The sequence below is a fragment of the Scaptodrosophila lebanonensis genome, unplaced genomic scaffold (genome assembly GCF_003285725.1).
Source record: "Scaptodrosophila lebanonensis strain 11010-0011.00,11010-0021.00 unplaced genomic scaffold, SlebRS2 tig00000001-arrow-pilon, whole genome shotgun sequence".
Classification (NCBI taxonomy): domain Eukaryota; kingdom Metazoa; phylum Arthropoda; class Insecta; order Diptera; family Drosophilidae; genus Scaptodrosophila; species Scaptodrosophila lebanonensis.
In genome coordinates, this window is record NW_022060529.1 from 197925 (window position 1) to 220879 (window position 22955).

The window sequence follows — 22955 nt, forward strand, 5'->3', positions numbered from 1 at the left end:
AACAAATACAATTTGAGCAAAATGTGTTAAACAATGAAATATAAAATATACGTAGCTCGAAATTATAAAAATAACAGCTGAGGTATGCTGCGCCAAGAATTTCATAATTGAAACAATATTATTAGCCATAACGACCATTGTACGCAGCTAACCAATTCCGCTGTGTTCCGACATCTAGTATCTTGAATGGCATGTTACTTACCTGCTGAACGCGGACTAAGATAAACATTGCAATAATAACAACTGCCAAAAAGTTTAGATAAAAAGGCAAGGTAAAACCTGAAACGGAAGCAAATGCATTTGAAATGCAAAAGTGTAAAAATAATAAAAATACATTAGCTGCAAGAACTTGAGTGTGAAGCCCTTTAAATAGGAAATGGGAGAGAGTGCAAGTATTCTTGGGTATGCCAGCAATGTCCGACCTCTTAAAAAATGAAACACAATTACTTTGCGACAGAGAGTTTGGCAAGTGTGATGACACATCACAAAAGCTGGAACAACAACGCACCGGAGAGCAAAGAAATGAAAACAAATGAATGATGTATAAAAAATAAATGTATTAGCATTTTAAGATGAAGCTTCTTGAAATAGATTAGCCCCCAACGAAACCTCTAAATCTCATGCACATACATACTTTCGTACTTAAAATTCTGCCATTCTTGCAAAAGGCAAAAATAAACAACAAAGTATTTTAAATAGAAAGTAGGAGCCAAACAAAAAACAAACTCTTGCAGAGAAAGAAAAAGAAACAAAGGGGAGAAAGAAATGCAAAAGAATGCCACGTGGCATAAAAATGAAAATGCCTGCCCACAACTAATTCTCATACACGCAAAGAAGCATTGTATGGCGTCGCATTCTCGATATAATGCAGACCGAGACATTTCCAGGCGAGTATGCAAAAGGATTAGGTAACTGATAATCCTGTGGACTATCAAACGATTCAACGATTCGTAAATACTATAGTATATATAGTATTATATTCGTTAATTGACTACTCCAGCTCATCTTAGCAGCAGCCCATTATTATACTCATTATTGACATTAAACAAAATAAAATCTCCCCAACAACATTTTGAAGCAAAGAAATAGATCTCTGTTATTTATTTATTATATTCATCATGAAAATTTGGAATAAATAATTTCATTTGGAAAAATCTATTACATACACATTGTCTATTGAATTTGTGAATATATTTGTGTGTATATATGTGTGTCCCCTATAACAATATCGTGTTACGTATGCCACGCCGTTAAGTATTTTACTTGCTTTCATACGAAAGTTCCAATGGAGGAAGGTCAGAAACGTACATTTTTAATGCATTAAAGACCCATTAACAAAAGCGCAAATACTAGCAAATTCACGTAGTTTCGGTAAAATTTTTAATTTCATGTTTTTAAAGCAAGTAACGAAAAAATGACAGTAGCAATGTGCGATGATGGTGCGTCACATTTTTAATGAGACACTTTTCAGCAAGTCAACAGCAGCGTTAATGAGCAGTGAGAAAAAAGGTAGGGAGACGACTCCGCACATGTTGGTTGGCGGGTTGGTTATTTCGTTGGATGTTGCAACAAGTAACTCCAACAGCCTGTGGAGAACCGTACGTGTAGGCGATACAAATCTAAAGCTGCAAATGTGGAAAGGCATCTATAGTGAAAAGAGCTCGCTTGCTTACAAATTGCAGCAACAAGATTGGGTTGACCTTTTTTGGTTTTTGGAAGGGTGCATTAACAAAGGATGCAACTAGCCCAAGGGCAAGGTACTAGAGCGGCTGGGGCGTGTCAGTTGGGGTAGATGTAATTGAAGCAACGCGTGCGTAAGTAGGTGACAGATACGCTGACAGTAGATTGCGAATCGTGACAAGCAAGCACAGATGTTGTAACGGGACATGCCCAGAGAGCGAATTTGTCATAAATGCTCCCAACACATTTGGCAGCAATACAAATGGTGTCATACAGAAACTATAACTGTTGCTAGTTCCTAGAAAGTCACAACTACTTCCACATATAGCTTAAATAAGCAATGAATCAGCGTATTGCAGTTATAAAAATTATTGGCATATTAAATTGGTTGTGTAACGAAACTCTACAAAGATCTCTAGAATACGAATTCATTAAAATGAAGGAGCTTTAGAGTTCACCGTTGTAAAAAAATATTTGTTTTCCGATTTTTTTGTTATATTACTATGTTATTCTTTTCACTACGGTTATCGTTTCATCCAGATATTCGATAGTATTCGATAGTTAATGAATTAACACGTCAATCACCAACTTAGTAGCGATGTCAATTTATTATTTAATACAATTAATTGGCTGTAACCTCTTTTTATATTGCCCGTAAGGGCAATCTCTAAATTTATTAAATAAAAAAATGCGTTCCTTTTACATTAGCAAACCCTTATAATTGGCGTTACTTTGCTAACCCATACTGCATATTAGAAGTGCCCCCAAGCAAGAGGGGAGAAATTGTTACATAAAGACTCTAATTGAAAATATTTTCCTATTAAAACCAGATATGTAAATCAATACGAACAAATCTTGTGCAACTTTAAGCCCATCGCAGGGAAAGAAGAACCGTTGATTAAGTACATTGATAATCACGTTTCGGAGCCATTAGTCTTTGACTATTATCTACGCTACTTACGCAATAGATGGCATTAGTACAGAATACAACCGGTGCCATTAATTAATTACCTACAAGATTGAGTTGCAAGCTGCGTAAGACTTGTTCTTCTCTCTTAGCTTTCACATCACTTCCGGTTGCAGTAATTTTTTCTCTTTTTTTTTTTTTTGCTGTTAAGTATTTTTGCCTGCTTAATTTTTTTGCCACAGCCAAATATTCGTCTGTGGAGTCCCTTGCTATTAATATGAAATGAATTAGAACAATTTCTGGCTGGCATGTAAATATTTATTGTACTATATATGCCGCTATATATTCCATTTGCTTTGATTGGCATTTGAAACTGTTGCACAGCTCGTAAGCTCGAAAAGTAACAAAAAGTTATGCATTCGCACAAAACATAAAACATAAATAGTAAGTACTTGTATATGTGTGCGTGCTTGTTTAATGATGCGCCTCATATTGATTACGCGCTGTTTATTCAGCTGCCTGACATCAGAGACTCCAATTCGGCTTTTCAGCGATTGTTGCCTCTTCTTGATCGAAAAATCAATAATTCATGAGCGTGCGTGCTTTTTTTTAATACAATACAATACAATACGAACATACTTACATACATACTACAATATGCAAAATAAACAAGCCACAAAATGAACAAGAGCATCAATGGGCACAGGAGCAATGGCAGTCATGGCAGTCATGCTTGTGGTGATGCGCCTCTTCAATTTGTCGTTGTCACCACAACGGCGAAAACGTACCCGAACGCCGCAGCTACAGCCGTCTGAATTTTCTTAACAAAATTATTGTTGCCTACTTTTCTGGGTGCGCCATTTGAAACCCAATCCCAAAACAAGAGCATCTGTGAGCATTTTGGAGTGTTTATCTTTGTTCCTGTTGATGTTACCATTTTTGTTGTTTCTGTGTTACCGTTATATATATATATATATATATATATATATATATATATATATATATATATATATATATATATATATATATATATATATATATATATATATATATATATATATATACATGTTATTTTGTGCTCTTGTCTCAGTCTATTTTACAAGTTATTAGTTACGTTTGTGGCTTTCACGCCTTTTCAAGTGACAGCGGAATGTGAGTTTCTCAGAGCTGGCACTGAAGGGACTGAACAATTTATGAATTTCAATTGCAAATGATTAAATGTACCTATTTTGAAGATTACCTATTTCGAGCTGGCATATCTTTGACTTGAGTAAATTTTTAATTTAAACTGTCCAACAAAAACTACTTTATCATAAAACAGTTAGTAATGAAACCGTTTATCTTTTTAAAACAAAGATGTGAAACAAAATTAGGGTGAAAGAAAAGTAATTTAGATTCTAACAGAAATTGCTTAGTTCCGTAAGTTCATATCAGAACTTTGCTATCTAAAATATAATAGAAATAGGTATCTAAAGCATTTGTTTTTTTATTATTTTATGTATAGTTATGTATATAAATTAGGTTAGTTAGATGTGCTGTTGCAAGTGTGCTTGAGTTTTAAGTTTGAAGTGCGTTTTGCTGGTAATTGTTTTAAGGTGATGCTGTAGATCGTTCCACAGCGGAGCAGCGAATATGAAGAAATGCTTTTCCGAGCTTGATAATTTGTATCTAGTGGAGAGCAAATTATTTTCTCTTCGTGACGTACGATTGGACTAGGTTTATTGCTGTGTCCGAGAAGTTATATAGCCTTTTCAATTTGGTCTGTCCGTCCGTATGAACACCTGGATCTCAGGGACTATAAGAGCTAGAGATACCAAATTTTGCACAAAGATGGCTTATGTGTGTACGCTGTGCAAGTTTGTTTGATTTTTTGATTTTCCCCCCACTTCCCCCCTGTGGGGGGTTTTCCCGATTTTTCATTCGTATAATTGCCTATATCTCGGAGACTATAAGACCTAGGAACACCAAAGTTTAGTCCAAGATGCCTTATGTGAATTCGCAAAAAATGTGTATTTTGGAATTTCCTTCCCTCCCCCCTCTCCCCCGCAAATCGTAACTCCCGTAATTCTTCGAATTTCGAACTCAAACTTGTTAGTGATTATAAGTCCAAATGCCAAGTTTCATAATGATAGGCCGATTTAAAAGGAAGTCATAGCCATATATGTGCATAAGACCAAGCAGTGCCCGCAGCTATTGTTGTTGTTACTGCTGTGCTCAGGCACAAGAGACATACACAGACATACACAGACACACGCATACACGCATAATTATTCTACACATATGTACAGAGTATTTCAAAGTCGGGATACCCGGCTTTATCTTTTCTACTTGTTAATAAAGTAATTTTTTCAGTATTGATGTGTAGGTCTATACAGAATTTCTGTTATCGGGCCAACCATTTGTTTTATGCTAAGGAACCTTGTTGAGTGGTTCATGCCCAAGCTCATGCTCTCACAATCTCTGACTTGATGCTTCATGTGGCTTATCAGCCAAAAAATGCAATGGTATTATCTTAATCGTACCATGCACAGGGGGGCAACATTGCAACATTTGACTTTTATCACCTGACGACATGTTGAGGCCCATGCTCGCTCAGCTCGCTGTACGAGAACTCGCTCAGCTCGTTCCAATTAATGGCACTCGTTTTTATTTCTTTCCAAACGTTTGCACGTGAAATGAACCAGAAAGCAGCCAAGTGTTACAGCTACGTCGATGCAACCTGCATGGATGTATGGATATAGCCAACTATGTGTGCGTCTGTTTGTATTTATGTTTGTATGTTTGCCAGCTTCCCCCTTGGCACTGTTGCTGTTTTCGTTAGCATTACCGCTTTTTCGCCCTCTACCGGCCCACACAAATTCCATTTGCAAGTTCCTCTTTGGCCGTGTGCTTTACTGTATGTGTAGTTGTTGTTGCTATTCACATGCTTCCATAAATAAATGTGTCATTTACAGTTTTGAAATTGAAATTCTGCTCTCCTATTGCGGTCGGGCCAAAAAGACTCATTCTCACTTTACTGCTGCTATACTATTATTTGTGGTTGTTGTAATTGCTGCGACCCTCTGAAACCTTCAGAGCCATAAAAAATCAATGAAGCTCAATATTTACTACCAACTCACTTAGTTTGGCCAATCTTATTTCAACACGCATTGTGGACGGGTACTTAAACTCGAGCGTAGCACAATGTAGGTAACAAATTTTCAAATTAAATTTTCATCAGGTTGGCAATGGTTGCTCGGACAGCCATGTTGTTTCCCTTTGCGTGTCTCCCACAATAACGACTTCAATGAAATGCAAATTGACTTTTCTCACACATACGTGCATACCGTGTAGTTGTGTATACAAAGAAACGTGCTCGCAATTGGCGCTCGATCAGCCTTTGCATTGGAACAGAAAACTGATTTAATGGAGGTTGGGGATATGTTTATGTTCCCCTTGTTGCTGGCTTCACTGCACTTGACTGCATACGCATACGTATGAATATATTTGTTACTAATTATTAAATATTAAAAAATGAACTAACTAAAAAGTTATGCAAACTTAAGTTTCATCAATTTGTGCCTGAAAGTATACAAATACTTGATCAGCATGGCAAGACGACTCGAATTAGGTATTTCTGTCTGTATGTACGTATGTGTGTCTGTCCGTCTGTATAAACTCCTAGATCTTAGAGACTATAAGCACTAGAGACAGCAAATTTTGTACATACTAGATGCCATATAGACACAGACAGGGCTAAATCGACTCACGGAGCCACGGAGCTGAAAAATGTAACAGGCAGAGGAGGCGTGGCAGACCCCACAAAGTATATATATTCTTGATCAGCATGACAAGATGAGTCGATTTAGCCCTGTCTGTCTGTCTGTCTGTCCGTCTGTCCGTCCGTCCGTCCGTATGATCACCTAGATCTCAGAGACTATAAGAGATAGAGACACCAAATTTTGCAGAAAGATGCGTTATGTGTGTATTCTATACGAGTTTGTTTTATTTTTTTTATTTTCCCCCCCACTTCCCCCTATGGAGGTTTTCCCGATTTTTCATTCGTATAATCGCCTATATCTCGGAGACTATAAGACCTAGGAACACCAAATTTTAGTCCAAGATGCCTTATGTTAATACGCAGAAAATTTTGGAATTTCCCTCCCTCCCCCATCTCCCATGCAAATTTTCTAACTCCCGTAATTCTTGGAATTTCGAACTAAACTATTTTGCAAATACCCCCAGTTAGTTATTATGTGTCCGTATGCCAAGTTTCACTATGATAGACCGATTTAACAAGAAGTTATAGCCATAAATATATTTGCTGCTGCAGCGCTGCCCACGACTGTTGTTGATGCTGGTGCTTTAGTTGACTGCACACATGTTTACACAGACACGAATAGATGCGCTTAGGCATACATACACTCGCACAGACGCAATTGCTATGTAAATGTGCAACACCCTTTACGTGAGTTCGAATACCAAGAAAGGTAAAATCGATCAAAATTTTTTTTTTTTATTTTCTTAATTTTTTTTATTTTCTATAATTATTGTAAACATATGTACAGAGTATTTCAAAGTCGGGACACCCGACTTTAGATTTTTTACTTGTTTTATGTTACATACTTGTTGTACAGAGTATTTCAAAGTCGAGTCACAAGACTTTCAATATTTTTTTATTGCCTTGCATTAATTAGTTGAATACTATTTAAAACCAATGTTTAAATGTGTTAAACAAGGGTTACACGTAATTAAGACCACAAACGTAAAAAGAATATAGTTTAAGTAGTAATAATCCATTTTACTATAGAACTTCATGTTAAAAATAAATGTTTGTTCCTTAAATATTTCAGTGCAAGTCTAAAAGACTTAACTTATCTTTGTCACTTGCCAAATATGATAAAATTACTTTGTTATCCTCACCTATTTTATATGAATAGACATTTTTTGTCAACATTGTCGTCGCCAAGCTTTGTTTGTACTCAGCAATGAATTTCTCTTTATATTAATGTAACCACGACACAATGTTGTAACTTACAAGTACGAGTACATTGCCATTGCTAATCATGTTATCCTCTATCTATATGTTTACAGTGAACGCCTGCACATTGCCACACCCACGACACAATAATGGAAATGCAATTGTTGCAGCTGCCGCTGGTGTGCATATGTCGCGGGATGATCAGATGCTCATCAGCAAGGGCGTTTACATTCCGTCCCCATCGCCAGCACCGCCACCAGATGGTTCCTATTACAATATGAATAGCGACAGATATCTGTCATATCCGCCGATGGTAAGTACAAATGAAATTTGCCCCCACACTCATTTGAAAGTCACACGCATGCCAAGACATGCGCGACTGCTCTCCTTTAAGTCCACACATAATCCCAGCGTGTGAGCCAAGTCGCTGTATCTACTGCTGCATCAACTACAGCTTTAATTACCCATCAGCCCTGCTTTATCCTTGGCAGATAACGTGGCACCCTCCATGTTGCGATTTAAGCAATCAACTTTTGTCTAAGCTTCTGCGCTCCCTGTCGCTCATTGTTGCCCACCCCCATGAATTATTTCGCCGAATTAGCTGGCATTGTATGCACATGGCTCTACTGGATTTTTCACATAACAGCACAGAGAGAACAGCCCTTGCAATATGTATATTAATATAATGTATATAAACGGTATACACGAGATATCTGAGAAAGTCACGGGTGTTATCAGGACTTATTCACATTGAATTTCATCATTTTCCAAAAACAATACGATATTACTTTTTTCTTCGCCTGAAACTGTTGTTGATTGTACCTGAATTTGACTTAATATATAGTTTAATAGCTAAACAATGCAAATGAGTTCGTAAAATATTCCCAATCGTCATTTAAAAGGTTACTGTATATATACAAATTATTATTTCTTGACATTTGGTGAGAGATTGCGTGAAGGACAAATTTATTAGCAGACATCACTCCACCAAATCGGCTGTGTACATCGCCAAAGTCAGAATATATTAAAAATTCATAGAGGAAATCCGAAAACACTCATTTATAAAGCTACACCCACGGTACTGTCAATTCCTTCACGCTTCCACTAAGCTGACTTGGCAGCCATTTAACGCGCTTCGACTTTTATAATCCGCATGGCGTATGCAACATGCAACACAGTAAAGACAAATGACAAACTTTAAAAGTATTACTATAAGTAAGCTACGCAAGTAAAGTCTGCGCTGTGTTTAGCTTGCTTATTGTCATTGTTGCTGTTGTTGTTTGCACTGCTGCCTGCACTTGCAAAAGCAAACATTATTTTCTCAAGACAACAATTTAATATTACGCATACGCAACGTATGGCGGTAGCTGGAGCAGCACAGTCACCGGCAAAGGGAATGGCAACGTTTACGACAGCGATGGCGATATATCGCAATCCCCATGTGTGTCTGCGTGTTTGTGTGTCCTGCATCCTGCGTCTTGCGTCATGTGTGTCTACGTGTCGCTTCATTACATTCTACAAAGTTTTTCTACCGCGTCACTCATAAAACGACTTCGCTCGGTGCTGCCTGAGAAAGAAGGGCGGTCACAGGGCGTGTTACCGAGATTTTGATATGGCGCGCGCTTTCGTAAAATATGAACAGCCCAAGACGACGCCCAAGTGAACAAAATGCGGCTAGTCAGGAAAAGTTAAGTCAAGAAACGCATATTTACGCTCATTTGCTGTTGATGTGCAGTTTGCTGCCGATGTTGGCTCATGTTGTGTATGTAAGATGCAACTCTGGTAAATTAAATAAACGAGAATCCTTCATTCAATAAATATCTCACCTTTGCTGATAAGTACGCATGTACTTTACACATGTATAGTAAAAGCGCAAAACAATGTCTTCCACAAATGTCAATATTTCCAAAATATTGGGTACATTTCGGTTAATAATATCAACAATTTTGAGGATCATATTTAATATTGATTTTATATGAAACTCGTTCTTCTTTTTAACTACGACAAATTAATTATATTTGAAATTCATCGTAGGTATTTACATATGTATATATAACTTTTTTCTGATTCCATCACACGTCCATCAAATAAACCGCCAATTTCTGTTACTGCTGCGGTTGCCGCTTTTCCTGTCGGTGTGGCTGTCTCTGTCCATTCACTTTATTAGATCTGCCACACCTAAGCGAAGGGGCTATGTGAAATTCTAACCCCAATACCACTAACCCATAGTTTCAATGGGCTGCGTCGGGAACGTGCCCAACAGTTTGGTCCTTGCTAGTGTCGCATTGGTAACCAATATAAATTCCACAAATTCACAATAAACATGAGAAAATCAATTTTTGGAATTTATTACCCTCGTTCTTTTTTAGGCAAAGCATTATTTTTTTATATGCCCCCACAAGCGCACACACACATACATACATATGTACATGTATATCATTTATTTTTATCCCTTGCTGTATGCTGACTTTTGACAAAGGGGTGCAAATGTGACAAGATAAGATGACACTCAACGTGGGCGGGCAGTTGACAGTCAGCTCCTGCCAAAACTGCACACAACCACAGACAATGTGCCGCTGTCAGCTAGAATTATGTGGCCTTGTCGAGGACGATGTCGTCGTCGTTGCCATCTGCAGACAACTACGGACATCAACATGCCAGAAAGGGCATGCAATAATTGTATAAATTAGATGCAGACCAGTTGCAAAACAGTTCTGGGGCAACAGCCATAATCTGATGATCATGTTTCCTTGAGGTGTAACTCAAAGTCGCAAAAGCTAGCTCATCAAATGCCGAAGGATATACCAGAGCTCGCCAAAGTTATTCCCATCAACACCCACACACTCAGAATCTTATTCACTCACAACATGGCTGCTAAGATAATAATATTTATGCTTGCAGCTGCTCATGTTTATGGCCTTTATACGATTTGTTAAGTTATTAAATTTGACCCAGACTTCGCTTTTCGTTTTTGCCCACACAACCGCCCTTACCTCCACAGCCACTCCTTCTGCGGCCGAATGCTGCTGCTGAATGCTTCTGCTGTTGTGACCAGCATTTTATATTGGTCTATCTCAGTTGGATAGGCTGTCCAGCCTGACTCCCCAACAGTTAAATGATATACTCGCCACTGCCAACGCCACAGCTATCACATCGCAACTAGAGCTATATGTGGCCCGATCTGCCCCTGCGCACCCCGCTACCTCTCCTGCACTCTATATTCCGCCATTGCACATGTTAGTCGGCCAACATGGGACTAAACCTTTTGTTTGCGGTTTTTAGTCAACGAGGGAGAAAAATTCAATTTCGGTTTAGTTGGTCAACAATGCCATTCTGTCTGTGTATGTGCGATTGTAGACTTGCTCGTGAGAGCAGATTTTCGTCCCATTCATATAAGAAATGTTTAGTAGAGCCAAAATTGAATTATTTGATAAACATCATTAGAAAAATTACAAAATATATACACTTTGTGCTTTTGCAGTTTCTATAGTATTGCCTTTGTTGTTGTGGTTGTTGTTACTGCTGCTCCTGCGGCTTCGTCTGTGGCTTTTGAAAACATTTACCACACACTAAATTACTTTTGTTGTGCACAGCTGTCCAAGTTGGCATTGAGAGCGAAGAAAAAAACCTAATAAATAAATACATTACAAAACAATTTATAAAAGCAAATCAAATTAAATTTCAATTGAGTACTTGATAAAAAACAATACAATATGGCAATGCTTTTCGCTTTATTTCATAATACTAATAAAACAAATACAGTTGTAAATCGAAGCATTACGTATCATTAATTATGAATACCCTATTTTATTCTTTAATCTTTATTTAATTCCTGTCCTGGATTGGCAATTATTAAATTTTATGAGCAGTGTGAAATTTCAATCATGCTGCAGAAAAAATTTCACTGTGGAATTCGTGCTAGCTCGTTGAGCTATGCCAGGCCCCCAATATAGTACATAATGAAAACTTAGTTTTTTATTGTTATTAATAATTATTGTGTTGCGAATCGCCGATTCAGCTTTGGCCTTAACGCGACTGTTTTATATTTATTTTAAAGAATTTAAGACTGCACCACGATTGGAACCTCGTTGATCTATGGATTTTAAAGCGATTTTCAAAACTGTCTACACTGAGGTAGAGTTGTAAAAACATCGATGTTCACCAACATGCACTTCAATTTTACTTTTCAAATATCTATACATTGTTTACGTCCACGTTCACTATCAACACCACTACTCGCAAAACTATTTCATTAATAAAACAAGAAAGAAATGCTAAAGTCGAGAGGGCTCAACTCTTAAACTACTACTGTACTACCCCACAAAAAAATTAATCAATTAATTAATTTAAAAATTTTGCGGGGGAGTGTGGGGGTGTATCAGGAAAAAAAAACACAAACAGGCGGACAGACGGACATGGCTATATCGCCTCGACTTGTCATCCTGATCAATGATATATATACTTTGTGGGGTCTGCCACGCCCCCTTCTGTGCGTTACATACATTTTATCCTTTGAGTAAAGGCTATAAAAATTAAGAAAATTAAAAAAAAGATTTTTAAAAATTTTGATAATTTTTACCTCCGTTGGTATTCGGTATAAATGCACATGCGTCTATGCGTGTCTATGCATGTTTGTGTATATCTGTGTATGTCTCATGTGCCTATGGAAAACAGCAGCAACAACAACAACAGGTGCAGGCAGTGCTTGGGCAAAATAACATATATGACAATAACTTCCTGTTAAATCGGCTTATCTTAATGAAACTTGGCAACGTACTCATGATCATCACTGAAAAATTCCAAAAAATACGGGAGTTATGAAAAATTAGTAATTGCGGGGGAGAAGGAGGAGGAAGGGAAATTCCAAAATGTTCTGCGTATTCACATATTTGAAAAAATTGTCTCTAGCTCTTTTCGAAAAGGACTCGGTATTGGCAACTAAAACATCGATGTTTTCGATATTGTCCAAACATCGATATATCGATGTTGATATCGATGTTTTTCCAGCTCTACGCTGAGATACACAAAAATTTTCGTTTATTTTCTTTCTTATAATTGGAGGCGTGGCAGACCCCACAAAGTATATATATTATTGATCAGTATGACAAGTCGAGTCGATATAGCCATGTCCGTCTGTCCGTCCGTCTGTATGAACGCAAGGATCTCAGCAAGTACAAGAGCAAGAATAACCAAACTGAGTATCCAGGACGACGCAGAGACACGATTCTGATGTATGTAAATGTATGTTGAAACTGTACATGTGTGCATTTACATTTACATCAGAATCGTATATTGGTTATAAATTTCTTTCTAATCTACCTATCATAATAAAACTTTAGATACGGATATATAATCACTAACTACCAAATTTTTGATCAAAATTCCAAGAATATCGGGAGTTATAGAAAATTGCGAATAGCAGGAAAATGGAGGGGTGCATCGGGAAAAATGACCAAACAAGTTTGGTTATTCTAGCTCTTATACTTTCTGAGATCCTTGCATTCATACAGAAAGACGGACAGACGGACATGGCTATATCGACTGGGCTTGTCATCCTGATCAAGAATATATGTACTTTGTGGGGTCTGCCACGCCTCCTTTGGTGTGTTACATGTACACTCGCACAAAACTGTGCGTTCCAAAGTAAACAGGACTTTTTGAATCTAGCGCCCCCTGGTGGCGCTATCTACAGGGTGCGCCATCTTTTATGTCGGTATGCAAACATTGAATATCCTTGAAAATAAACAACCGATTTTCAAGTATGAGATATTTTTATTTAATTTAGTTCTGTATAGGATATTCAATGTTTGCATACCGACATAAAAGATGGCGCACCCTGTATATGTCGACTGATGCGTCGACTATTTTTATCGGCTATTTTTATCGATTGTCCAGTGAGAATTTCATGACATTTCATAGATTGGAAGTGAAGTTATTGCGTTTTAAGTGTCAGTATGTTTGTGTTATCGGTGCGAAAATGAGCTTCGAACACAGAGCCAACATTAAATTTTGGTTTAAAATTGGTAAAACTTTTACCGAAACGTTTCAATTGATGGAACAAGTTTATGGCGATGATTGCCTATCCCGTAGAAGTGTGCACGAGTGGTTTCAGCGTTTTCAAAGTGCACATATCCAAAACATCGATTTATCGCATTTTAACCGAACATTTGGGCTTACGAAAGGTGTGTGCGTGGTTTGTTCCGCACAAATTGACTGACGACCAAAAATTGCTCAGAATCCGTCTCATCGATCGACATACTGGCGGCCATACCTGTCAACGAGCTAAAACGCTCGTTCGACATGCTTTTGGATCGTGCAAAAATTTGTATTGAAGCAGAAGGAGACTATTTTGAATAAAATAAATTGATTTTGCCGAAAAACCCATTTGTTCTGTTTTTTTTTAAAAAGTCCTGTTTACTTTGGAACGCACCTTGTACCCTTTTACCCTTTGGGTACAGGGTATAAAAAGACAATCGCACAAAAGGGGATCTTGTTGCACTTCGTCGTGCTGATCATATAACAAGTGGCTTACCATTCTTTCTTTACAACCTTATACGCCAAAAATAGTTTACAGTTAATTAATTCGCTTGTGACGGTTTTTTGTTATCTGTCGTTTGTTCTAAGTGATACGCTCTATTCGAGAACATCCTGAGTATTGCTAGTCCACATTTAATAATATTTTCGATGTTTCCTCTCATCTTAATTGTCCTTGGAAGGCGAACACATGAGAATTTGTTCATAGATGCAAGCAATTCAAACTTTTCAACGCACTTCTCTTCAAACTGTAACCAAAACTAGAAATGCTGCAAACTTTAACTGAAACATGCGGGCCACAGGTTGCTCGAAAGTTAGGTCAAGTGCTAGTCGATTTTGTGCGCACGTCTTTTACATTGGCATGATTGCCCGCCCATATGCAGCCCGCAGCGCACAACGCGCATAAATTACATGAAAAACTGCACACATACACACACACACACTGAACCACTAGCATCGCCTGATTGATGATGCCAAGCGGCGCAAACTACGTGGGCGTTGCCAGCTATAGTAGTCCAAAAGCCAAGTCATTGCTATATTAGCGCCAGTCCTGCGACTGACAGCTTGAAAATCACTGCGAATTGAATGCAGCTCGTTGTGCCATTCTGTCGGAGGCTACATACAAGTAAGCCGGCGCACTTAGGTTGACCAACGCATAGGGATTGAGCTTGGCGCTTAACCGATCAATGAAATAATGTCCACTGATAAAATGAAATATATGTCTTTTCACAATAAACTGTTGGTAAAAGCACTTTATACGATTCTCAAATTCAAAGATTATTTCCCCACGCTTAATCCAATAAATTCACACGCCATCAAAGACAACAGACAAAGTCTATGTCAGATTTTTAGCCAGCCCTAGCTACAACAAGTAGAAAAATTAAAGTCGGATGTCCTGACTTTGAAATACTCTGTACATATATGTAGAATAATTGTAGAAATAAAAAATAATAATTTATAAAAATAATAAAATAATATGTACTTTGTGGGGTCGGCCTGTTACAGTTTTCACCTCCCACAAACCTAATATACTCTTGTACATTTCATGTATAGTTTCTGCTTATGAACTTAATTTCCAGAACTTGCTTTGATCACGCTTTCCTATAGTAATGTTCAATTATTCTAGCTCTTTTAGGTTCGAGATCCTTTCGTTCACACAGACAGACTGAGTGAGTTTCCCTGTATATACATACTTACGTAGCGTAACCAGGGACAGCAACTAGCAGTTGTAAAATGGTTAACTTTGCTTAACTTGAAAGTCAAATACGTCAGATAAGACAAGGTCGAGCCGTAACCACTAAATATATAGTACAACATTTTATTCAGAATATTTACCATTTACACCACTGTCATATCATTTTCCGGAGTTATGTATAAGCAGTAAAAATGCAACATGTGTTCTCTTACAGCAGTAACTAAAAGTAGTAACAACTGAAATCATGATTTTAAAAAAACATGAAACAAATCTCACTAATCATCTTCTCATATCAGTATGCGTACAGCCGTATAGAAGAGTACAAGACTGATATCGATATAAGCCCTTTCAGAGTTTAGTGCCAAAAGGCACACAGAGTGGTCAACCAAATGCAATTTAGAACAAGTTGTGGGCAATAGTTAAGGCCGCAGCTCATGAGTGTGTGTGTGTGTGCTCGTTTCCGACCAGCTTGTAACTATTTAAGCGGCAATTTGTAATTTTATTGCCAACTGCGTTCGACGAAAACTTTCCTTTGGACACCCACGTGCCACCCTCTCAACTCACTTGATGCTGTTGTTAAGTTAAATGCCAGGCTCTTATAGCCTGTGCTCTTCAAAAATGTTTCGCACACTATTTGCTATGCTCATCGTTCCGTGTTCCATGGGCATGAATGAGACATGCTAGTATTTATATTTTGGGGCAGTACGTGCATTTGAACATAAGTTTGTCGTTTTGTACTTGCCCATTACCACTCCCCTGCTACCTTCAACTGCTGCTAGCAAGGACAACTTAACCACAGCTAGCTCATTTTGTTAGCGAGAATTTGGCACAGTTTGAAATTCAATTAGTTTTGGTGCGGGCATTCGGCATTGTTTCACAGTTGGCAGTTGCCACATCCCAGTTGTTTCTTAGTGTCGACGGGCCTTTGACTTTTTAGCCAAAACACGTACGTAACGCTGACACGTTGGGAACACCAGGAAGGCAGCTATATAACTCAATTTTGTGGATGTGTGTGTTTGGGTTTAAACTTTAAGACAAGCTGCTTTAGAAAACTTCAGCTTTATACATATGCATATCGATCTGAGTGGCAATATAAAGTATACGCACTGTTGCCGATATACTCGTATACGTATAAAAAACAAATTGAAGCTATAGAATTTAATTTTCTAGAACTTGGCATACATTTTTCATACACTTTTTCACTGTCGCAGTTAATGCGCAAAGTTCGGAGGCAATAAAAAGCACCCAACACACTGGTGGGAGTCACACATTTGATATTCTATTTACGCAAAATGAAGTCTGCACCGCTCTTGCCACATTACAACTTTAACAATAACCGACAATAATGAGCAGAGACGCCATGAAAAACACAAAATTAGCGCAATGCCGCATACACACCCATACAGTATATACAAGCGAAAGCCTTTAGGTGGCGCCGATGAGAGTTTGCCACAGGCCAAGAACCCCTTTGTAGCAGCTTGGCACACTCGAAGCTGGAAGCTGGACGCTAAACACTCGTATATACTTACCACAGCAGTAGCGACAGCCAACGCCATTATCCGCTACCCATCCTTGGCTTTCAAGCAACAAATTGTTGGCTTTGCCTCGGACCATTCGCTATCAAGAAAGCGTTGCTATCCAACCCTAAACTCAACTCTCATGACAAAACTCAGCTAGAACTTTTCGTTAAAGACAATTTAACTTTGTAAACTGATACAAAATGTCCGCCTTGGTATACTTAAGTCCTTTTACCCTAAACTGCTTCAATGCCTTGTCCGCGTGCCCTGCACCCACTCGCCTGTAAGACTGCCGCCTGACTGCCTGCTTTCTTTGTTAATCACGACATATATATATATATGTATGTATATGTATGTGTTGGTGTGTGTGCAGAGCTAATGTGTTGTTGGATACTTCCACAATTGCTTAGTTTCTAGTTAGTTAGCTACGCAACATCCATACCAAAACTGATTTAAAGTCCACACACTACGTTTGGACACCAACAATTATATTGGTGACGCAATCATTTTCAAATTATGTAAATATTTTTTTCAGCTAAATCAATCTATATATAAAAAACAAGTAAAAAAGCTAAAGTCGGGTGTCCCGACTTTGAAATACTCTGTACATATGTTTAGAATAATTATAGAAATTAAAAAAAGTAAGAGAATTAAAAAATAAAATTTTTGATCGATTTTACCTCTTTTGGTATTTGAACTCTCGTAAAGGGTGTATAATTGCACATATACAAGCGTACACACATAACGCATCTTTGTTGAAAGTTTGGTGTCTCTACCTCTTATAGTCTCTGAGATCTCTGAGATCTGAGTCTCAGACAGACAGGTCTAATCGACTCGTCTCGTCATGCTGATCAAGAATATATACTTTGTGGGGTCTGCCATGCCTCCTTCTGCCTGTTGGATTTTCAGCTCCCACAAAACCTAATACAAGTATACTCTTGTACATTTTATGTACACAGTATAAAACTGCAGCTGAAAATGCCGATGAACGCGACAAACGTTTGCGAAAGGGCATCCACATCCACAACAAGAACGGAAGTCAAGGCTTCGGCAACCGCGCGATACGGCATCCACATCTGATCCATGAAACAGCAAAAGGCGGCGATGGTCATCCTTTGTACAGACGACGAAAGGTGGAAGACAGTGGGTACAGTGGATACGACAGTGGCAAATCTGCTCAATAACTGACTTGTGATCCAGATTCAGAAAATTCATGTTGTTTTATTTCAAGCATATGTATTTTTTGTGACTTTGTTAAAGCTACTATAGGGCGCACATACTCTATGTACATACAATATACAATCCGTTTTTACCAAATAGTTGAACTTTCATCGTGCACAAAAATTTGTTGTGTATGTGATAAATAAATGTCTTGAACTTTGCAACTTTTCAGTTCGCCTTTTGACGTTACAACAAAAGCAGGGACTGAAATTTTTCCAAAATATTATATTCTACTTCAATTGACATGACACTTTGTGTCACTTGGAAAATTGTTCCGCATACTGATGTCCAGTCCGCGCGAAAGGAGCAAGTTTATACGACTACGGGTATATTTACCCGCTCTCGTCCTTACTTTCTCCTTTACACTCTGTCACTCACACACAAAGCTAAGGAGTTACAACTTTTAAGTTGGTTGCTGCAGAAAACTAAACTTGAGCGAAGACTTGCGCGACTAATTGGAATATTAGGCAACAAGCGCAAGTTGCTTTTAATGTTGTTGTTTTTGCGAGGAAACTTAAGTCTGTTCTGCTGTATCGGGTGAAGGACAACAGCAACGTCATGGCGCAACTACGCACCATGACAACCTACTCCTATATACCAATTTAAATGCTCGCTAATTACGTTGAGAATGCTTCGTTTAATATTTACAGCTGAATGGTTGCTAACATAAAACTGCTGAGGAGTTAACGAATATGACTTGCACTAATCTGAAGGTTCGTTAAGAACTAAAAAGCTCCGCGACTTCAAATTGTTAACATTTCAGCGAAAATTAATATATAATTATATATCAATTGATAACAATACCGTAACATCCGTAAGTTATGGAAAATTCACAAATAGCGGGGGAGTGTGTGTTGCCTTAGGAAAAAAAAACTTGCCTTTTGGTTATTCTAACTCTTACTATGTATATACGATCCATCCGTTCATACAGATGGCCAGACAAATGGACAGGCGGACATAAATATATCGACTCGTCACGTCGTACTGATCAGCTACATACCTTTTGGGCAAAGGGAATAAATACACTTTTAAAGAAAAGAAACTCTTCCTTATTAGCCCACATATTTGAAATATGAAATATGTAAAAACTGAATATTTTCTATAACTTTATTCTTTGATTTCAGGAATATCCCACAGCAATGGATTTTGGAACACCGCCTCTGCCTCTAACACATCTACAACCAATAACGGTCACCTCCCAGGCGGCGTTACTGGCCACCAATGGGGGCGCCACCCTTATTGGCAATGGCACGGCCGGCGGCTCGGGCACACTACGTCGCGGCATCTTGCGCGGCGTTGTGGGCGTACCACCGCCCGATGTAACGCATCACACATCAGCCATCACAAGCATGAGCGGCGCTAGTCCTATGCAAATTCTGCACGATTTGCATCCCGTTAATCTGAGTGCGACAACCCTAACCACCAGCACCACCCTCAATGGCAGCATGACGACGGCGCTGCCCATTTCGACGGCCACACTACCCCGTCAGCCGCACAGCATACTTAAGGATCCCAATCGGAATAAGCAGCAACAACAGCAGCAGCAACAGTTGCTCAATGCTAGTATCGTTGGTGTGGGAGCACCGATGGGCAGCCTCCAAATCCTCAACCTGCCGCCTGCATCGATGGGTCTCGGCAGCAATCTGCTGATGACAACTAGCGCCACCTATGATCCGGCGACGCTGAGCAGCTTTAATGGTTCTGCGGCGGGCGTTCCCGTCAGCTACACAGATGCCGACGGGCATCTCGTATAGCTATAGGCTGAGACTGGGGATCACATAGCCGAGCCCCGGTATTGACTTGTACAATTGCCCAGCCCGGCCGTAAACTGCAAGTTAAATTCGCGTTCACACACATATGCATTCTGCAATTACAAATGTGTACACCCACATATACATACATACATGAATGCATACGTACATAGTATATCCATGAGTAGGAAGCTATTAACTGTATGTATGTGTGCGTAGTTAGTCAGTTAGTTTAGGTGCTTCTCTAACATTTGTTATGCCCCATCCATCCAAGACTACCCTACTACTACTATAACTACTACAAACCGCTGCCTTCGATCCAGTGGTAACATGAAATGCAGCTCTTAACAACAACAAAAACAATGTCGGTGATGATGAGAAAGGTACGCATATCTTTATACTCGCAGTGGCAAAACCAAGTGCTCATCTAGCCCGAGGCAGTAGCTTAATGAAAAAGGTATGACCAGAATTTAAAAAGTGTATGCACCATAAAAACTGATTACAAGTAGACTTCCATTTTCATCTCAACTTTTCACACATTTTCATAAATCTTAGGATCTAAATAAATGAACTAAATCGGAAAGAGTCTGTCCGATTTCAAGTTTCATAGGCCTAATTAAATAAGACTTAAAAAATATGATCAAATATTGGTTTTTCAAAAATATCCATTTATACTGGTACATATGCATCTCTTATACCATGACATTAACTACATGTCGAATTAGAAGGATCTGTTTGGATTATTCAGCTTCGAATGGATCGATATTATTTCATCACCTTTTCGTGTTGAACAAAATGAGTGAACAATGATTTACAAAACATATATGGCAAAGACCAAGATTTTTTTAATTCTTTCAAAAGTGCCATCGGCAAATAATTCAAATATTATAAATAATATTGTAATGATAGTTTTCAAAATTGCAAAATAAAAACAGATCGGATACATAATTTAAAAAATAATAAAATTTTGACCGAGTTTCGACTATACTAGATAGTACTACGATACTTGTAGTACTCTTTGGATTTTTATGTCATGCTCCCTGTCCGACCTCCTTACCTTATTCGCATATTTAAATCTCCTACAAAATTAGTTTATGCAAATTTTGTTAAATGAATCACAACCGGCATTCGGAGATGACTAAGAGACTTGAGCCTTTGCCAATACTAGAGGACACTCGTTATCCCTGGCAGGTCCTTCCACTGCGTAACGCAACGCACCACAATGTCTAACGTCAAATGCGTAATGCTTGCGTAACGCGTTTTAGAGTGCGAGCGCAGAGTTCATAGTAGTACGAGTAGATGAGGAGGTGAAATGGCTGGCTAAAAGGCATTTTGCATAGGGCATGCTTCGTGAGTTTTGCTAATTAGATTACAAGAACAGCAAGAACACCAAACAACAAGTGATATGAGCAGCCCTCAGTAAGTAGTTGCCGCCAGCCCATGTCGATGTAGAAAACAAACAGAAAATACAAAAAATAAAATAAAAAATAAGGCAACGTTAAAATTAGTTCATTGGAACGAAAAGCGCGGCAGCTGCTACCATGGCAGCGACATCAGCTATTTGACAGCTCCCTGGGGCGTGCTCAAGCTTAAGTTGGTCGACGGTCTAGGCACGGGTACGTGATTGCGTTGCGGCACACATCTCCCAAGTCCGATTGGCCCAAATGTTTTAAACTACCAAATATGTAGCAGCAGAGATTAGTTTGAGCAGCCGAAGTTAGTTTTCATGCTCATCTCCTAGAGTCAAGATTCTGCATATGCGTTGCCAGCATAAGCAGAGAACTCAAAGTTCAGAACAACACACCCACGGTAACAAAACACATTTGCTGTTAGATTCATTCACCAACTTAACAATAATATCAACATCTTCAAGCGCGCTATTCACACGCCCAGTCATCAACACACACACATTTAAGTATAGACATTATGTGCAGGCGCAACAAATATAATTCTGAAGCTTCTGCTTAAGCATTCAAAGGCATTTGTAGAAATGTCGGGAAACGGTGCTTAGCCAGAAACAGGCGCATACACCTACCCAGATACAGACGGGGAGATACAGAATCGCGTACATACGCACTTAGCACTCATAGTGTTTCCTTTGCCTCTTTATCTACATCTCTCCCTCTGCCTTCTCCAGCTGCGGCTGCCCTCGGATGAAACTTAAGTGTTTGCCGCACATAAACAGTTTTCATTTGCTGCTCGTCCCAGCTCAGTGAGCGTGACATGCCAATCTTAGAAACGTCATTAACTTCTGTTGCTGCCACTGCCACTGCTGCATATGATGACAATTCAACAGGAGTAGGAGAGCAGGAGCGAAGGAGAGCAGGATGTCACCAGTAATGTAAAACGTAAAACACATGCTCGCCAGCCACTCTTTGTTTGAAAAACCAGAGAAGCTATAATACGAGTATGCCTTCCAGCAGCTAAGCTAAAATAAAGAAACAATACCATCGATTTAAATATACTCGTATGTCTTCTAGTATACTACATATAGTATACAAGAGTATAAAGCAATTGAGCCCGATTTTAAAACAAACTGATTGAACATATACCATTTCGTTCACTACGCAAGCTTTTTTATTCGAAATATAAAAAAAAAAACGGGTAACCATTTGGTTTTAAAAATTAAATTAAATCAGTATTTTCTATTAAATTATACTTACGAATGAAAAACAGTCAAATTTTAAATTTGTCTCAAAGATTACCAGATATAGTTTCATGTGCAACGTTATTGAAGAAGTTAATCACACTACAAATTTAAAACAGTTCCCACTGCTTTGCATTTTCATGCAAATACAGGCACACATAATTACATATTTAAGCATACAAAGGTAGATAGGTATGTATGATCTAGATGGAGTGACGCATCTGTGCGCCCACTCAAGTATGCCTTCATTTTCGCCTGGCAGGAGCCTTTTAATATTCATTTAGTTGTAATTACCAAGTTGATGCTTCCTTTGCCGCCGCTGTCGCCTTTGTCGAGTTTGCCCCTCCCTGTGCCTTTGATGCTCTTGCGGCTCCGGCTACTGCTTGCATTATTGGCTGTAATGCAGACACAATCAGGCGATTGCCCCGAAGCTTCATGGCACGTTGCAGTAAGCCGGCAGCCTACAGCACGCAGCCGGCAGCGAGTGGATTATCGCAAATGAATAACGGCACTGATTGTGCCACGCACAAAAAACTGAAGCTA

At 38.7% G+C, this 22955-nt stretch overlaps 1 protein-coding gene across 1 annotated transcript in view; it reads left to right on the forward strand.

Annotated features, from left to right (window-relative positions):
* The window catches only part of LOC115634451 (nephrin), a gene marked incomplete at its 5' end in the record, with an annotated part of 105025 nt that extends 84731 nt beyond the window's left edge, over positions 1 to 20294 (forward strand). Inside the window, 2 exons of the mRNA XM_030532163.1 lie at positions 7661 to 7860; positions 19139 to 20294. Coding sequence (XP_030388023.1) covers positions 7661 to 7860; positions 19139 to 19768 — 830 coding nt within the window. The remainder of the gene's footprint in view (positions 1 to 7660; positions 7861 to 19138) is intronic.
* Between the last annotated feature and the right edge of the window lie 2661 nt (positions 20295 to 22955).